At 55.8% G+C, this 4365-nt stretch overlaps 1 protein-coding gene across 1 annotated transcript in view; it reads left to right on the top strand.

The window, feature by feature from the left end:
• AQP5 (aquaporin 5) overlaps positions 1-1498 on the top strand; it is a 3236-nt gene extending 1738 nt beyond the window's left edge. The window contains exons 3-5 of the mRNA XM_009866106.1: positions 260-424; positions 686-769; positions 1313-1498. Of these exons, the coding sequence (XP_009864408.1) occupies positions 260-424; positions 686-769; positions 1313-1498 (435 nt within the window). The remainder of the gene's footprint in view (positions 1-259; positions 425-685; positions 770-1312) is intronic.
• The last annotated feature ends 2867 nt before the right edge of the window (positions 1499-4365 follow it).

Raw genomic sequence — 4365 nt, 5'->3', positions numbered from 1 at the left:
CTGTCGTTGATGCCAAGCCCCAGGGATGGTTCATTATTGTCACTCTCAATGGTTCACAGCTCAACAACAACACGACCGCAGGCCAGGCGCTCGTGGTGGAGATCATCCTCACCTTCCAGCTGGCCGCGTGCATCTTTGCGTCCACGGACAACCGGAGGAACGGCAATGTGGGCTCCCCAGCACTCTCCATCGGCCTCTCTGTCGCTGTTGTGCCAAGCCCCAGGGATGGTTCATTATTGTCACTCTCAATGGTTCACAGCTCAACAACAACACGACCGCAGGCCAGGCGCTCGTGGTGGAGATCATCCTCACCTTCCAGCTGGCCGCGTGCATCTTTGCGTCCACGGACAACCGGAGGAACGGCAATGTGGGCTCCCCAGCACTCTCCATCGGCCTCTCTGTCGCTGTTGGCCACTTGGTGGGGGTGAGTGTCCAGGCAGGAGGACAGGGCAGAGTGTCCTGCTTAGGAGGGGGGTCCCCAAAATACTCTCCTGCAGTTGGTCCCCGAGGGAGCTGCGCTGGGAGGACTGACACGGGACATACCGGGGGATGATGATGAGGGATCTCCAGTTCTCTCCAAGAGAGACAGCGTCAGGAGCTGCTTCAGCCCCCGGTACTGCAAAATTTCTCACATCCACCACGTGATGTGTCGCATCTTAACCTGGTCTCCTTTCCACGCTGACAGATCTACTTCACTGGCTGCTCCATGAATCCAGCCCGGTCCTTCGGGCCTGCGGTCATCGTGAGGAGGTTCAGCCCCGCGCACTGGGTGAGCATCGGCAACTGGACGAGAGGTGCCAAATGTGGGCAACAAGGGGAGAGGGCAGCGACTGCTACTGGGATTACAGGGCTGGGTGTTTCAGAGCCCATGCTAGGCCTGAAAGGACAAAAAAAGGGCTGGAAAACAAGAGAGGTTGTTCTCCCTCGATGCTTGGGGAACAGCTTATCCCCATGACACCGAGACAGACGGGACAAGAAGGGTGCATGCTGAGCTAGGGTGTTATCTGAGGTCCTTAAAGCCCGCAGAGAAGCCCGGTTTAGGCTTTCCACTCACCCAGCACTGCCTGCGAGCTTGCAGAGCGGGCTTGGTGCCTCCTTTCCAGCTCACCACATCTCCACACTTATAAAGAGATAGAGGTCTTCAGCAAGCAAAGGTTGAGGGGTTTTCAGCCCAGGAAGTCCAGTGGAAGGGGTATTTGCCTCTCTCCATGGACTAGGAGGTGTGGAGCAGTGAGGGATGCTGGCGTGATGGCTGGACCTGGTGCATGGGCCTCCAAGAGCCGCTCTCACCCTCTCCCTTGTCGCTTTCTAGGTGTTCTGGGTTGGACCCATCCTCGGCGCTTGCCTGGCGGCTCTGCTCTACTTCTACGTCCTCGTCCCTTACTGCATGAACATGTCAGACAGGGTTGCCATCATTAAGGGCACCTACGAGTCAGAAGAAGAGTGGGAAGAGCAGAGAGAGGAGAGGAAGAAGTCCATGGAGTTGACCCCACCCTAGGAGCAGTTGAGGAAAAAAAAAAAAAAGTAAAAGGAAGGGAGGAAGCCCCACACATGGGCTCATGTGTGCACCAAAGCTAGGCAACGACCACATCCAGCTACAGTAGACTCTTACGCAAAAGTCTTATAACTCCACGACCATCTGTGACCAAGAAAGAAAAGAGTATTGCCGTGTCTGTGTATATAATCCCTCTACGTGAGTGTGAGCGCTAGAACTTCTCCAAGCTTAACTGCAGCCAGCTAAGCCCAGCGCAGGAGTCTCAGCCCAGGTTCTACGCCCCTCTGGGCTGCGCCCCCGCCCTCCATGGTGTGAGCTTTGCACAGTTTTCAGAGAGAATGCAGGATTTCACCCTGCACCTGACGGCCCAGGGGATAGAAATACCCTGTAGAGACCAGCGAAGAGGAATGACCGCTTTGGGCAGGTGGGTGCAGCAGAGTCCCCCGCTTTCTCCCCGCCGCAGGGCCCGCGCTGCTCGTAGACGCTCTTTCATGCATTAGCTGGTGCTGGTGAGCCCTATTTATTCGTGGCCGCGGAAAGACCATGATTTTTGGAGTTTGTGTCGAGATCGTTGTAATATAGTATATTATTTATTGTGAAATAAAGGAAATTTTAAAAATAGCTGCAGTTGCAAACCTGCTCGGGTATCAGATTTTAGGAGCAGAAGTGGGTTAAGCTGGTTGCAAAGACATCCCAAAGAGCCAGGGCAAAAGCAAGTACCTCAAACATAACCTTCAGCCCAAACATAAGGAAATATTTCTTTACTGTGAGGGTAAAGGAGCACTGGAATAGGCTGCCTAGAGAGGTTGTGGAGTCTCTGTCTCTGGACACTTTCAAAACCCACTTGGACATGTTCCTGGATGATCCTACTCAGACAGAGCGGTTTTACTGGATGATCTTCAGAGGTCCCTTCCAACCCCGACTGTTCTGTGATTCTGTGACCCCAAGTCCCGTGGCAGCTGGCACCAGGGGCAGATGTTTTGGGAGGCGGTAGCCGTTCATCCTGAAAAGGAGAGATGGGCACCAGTGCTGGAGTGGGGCAAGAGCAGGAGGTGTCTAACGTCTGTGTCCCAAGTCCAGAGCAGTCTGAAGCCCATCATGCGCTTTGCTGGCTTGACTCAGGCATGGCTTTCTGCCCTTCCAGTTCTCCCAGACGGCTCCATGGGTGTCCTCAAAAACTGACCCACAACGCTTCCCAGCTCCCTCACCAGGTGCCAAACCCACACCTTCGCCCTGACCTTCTGCTGTAGCCCTGCTCTTCTAGTTCTGCCACAACTCTCTGCCAAAGCAGCTCGCTCTCGACCTGGGCACTGGGACGCCGCATGCTGGCACCATCCCAGCCGTCCCTCTCTCCTGCTCCCTCAATCTTGTGCAAAGCTCTGCCATCACAGCCCCTCTTCTTGCCGTAAAGATGAGGTTTCCACCAGACACCGACCCCTGAGGAGGTGAGAGATGCTCGCCCGGTTGTGTTGCGATCCCCAATGCAGCTTGATCCTCATCAGACAGGTTACGCCGCCTTTGCGTGGCGGTGCGGGGAGGATACGCGGCATCACCTATATTTTAGCACGCCTAAGCAGATTTGCAATCCAGGCTGTGTCACTGGATCAGCCTGGCTGGCAGCAGACCCTCATTTCCCTGTGCCCGGCTCCTCCAGTTCTCAACAGAAGAGTCTGGTGGCAAGCAGGAGGAGAAAAAGAGGTGGAAAAAGCCTTAGTTTGGGACACTAAGATCAGCAGCAGAGCCAGGAACCTAAAAATGCACCCAATCTCAATCTTCCCACCACACCAAGGGGCTGAGTTCTATGACTTTTTCATGCCTCAGTTTCCCCCTTTGTAAGGGGGAAAAATACGAAGCCACTTTCTCATTGGGAAAGGGCAGTGTGGTCACACATGGCGTGGGAGATGTTCTACAGACACCAGCTTCAGAGAAAGATTAAAACTACTCCAGACGCCCAAGCCACCCCTCTCAGAGTGACCCCCAGTGGCTGGTTGGCATCCCCAAAGGCTGCACCGCACAGTCTCCTTCCTCTGCACCCCTAGACCCTGAAGACACATCCAACGGGTGCAATTCCAACCCCCTGTGAGCAGGGAATCCTGGGCATCCCCCTCATTTTGCTGCTCTAAACCCCATCCACTCCAGCACTGGAGGAAGGATCCGGGGGTCCCGGCACAGCCCGCCCCGCAGCGGGACTCAGGGGACACTGCAGCACCCCATGGAGGGCCCCAGCCCACGCCAGCACCGCCAGCCTGATCAACAACCCGGAGAAGAAACCCAGCCTGGGTGTGAGCCCTCCACGGGGATGAATCAGAAGATCCTGCCGCAGCAGCTTTGCGTCAGCGCAAAAAGCATCCAGGGCCCGGCTCGACAACACGGGCAGGATGGCCCCACGCAGCGCTGGGGTCGGAGGAAAGGGGTGTATGTGGGGGAGGACACATCAGTTAACCCCTTTCCTCAATGCACAGGCAAGGAGGGACCCTAAATCAAGGGGTATACGCAGGCTGGAGCCCCGTGAGTGTGCCGGTGGTGCCGGTGGCATCTGTACATGGCGCAGGGGTCAGCGCTGGCCCCAGTGTGCGTTCCCCATCCGCCTCCTCGCCGACCCAGCTGGCGTTTAATCCGGGTGGAGAGGCTGCCTTTAATCCAGAGAAAAGCCTGGCATCCAGCAAGCGCCGTGACCTCGGGCACGGGGCAGAGCCCAGGTCGTGGCTGGAAACCCTGAGGTCCTCCTGCCTGTTCTCACCTGCCCAGAAATGGAAGAGCAGAGCTTACAAACAAATGGAGAAATACGTTTTTTTTCTAACATTCCAATTTGTTCAGCCTTGTTTTTAATGGGATTGTTGCTGCTGCCTGCCTCTGTATCAGAAACAGTC

The sequence above is a fragment of the Apaloderma vittatum genome, unplaced genomic scaffold, assembly GCF_000703405.1.
Source record: "Apaloderma vittatum isolate BGI_N311 unplaced genomic scaffold, ASM70340v1 scaffold423, whole genome shotgun sequence".
Taxonomy (NCBI): Eukaryota; Metazoa; Chordata; class Aves; order Trogoniformes; family Trogonidae; genus Apaloderma; species Apaloderma vittatum.
The sequence above is the reverse complement of the archived record's forward strand: the minus strand, read 5'-3'. Positions and strand labels throughout refer to the sequence as shown.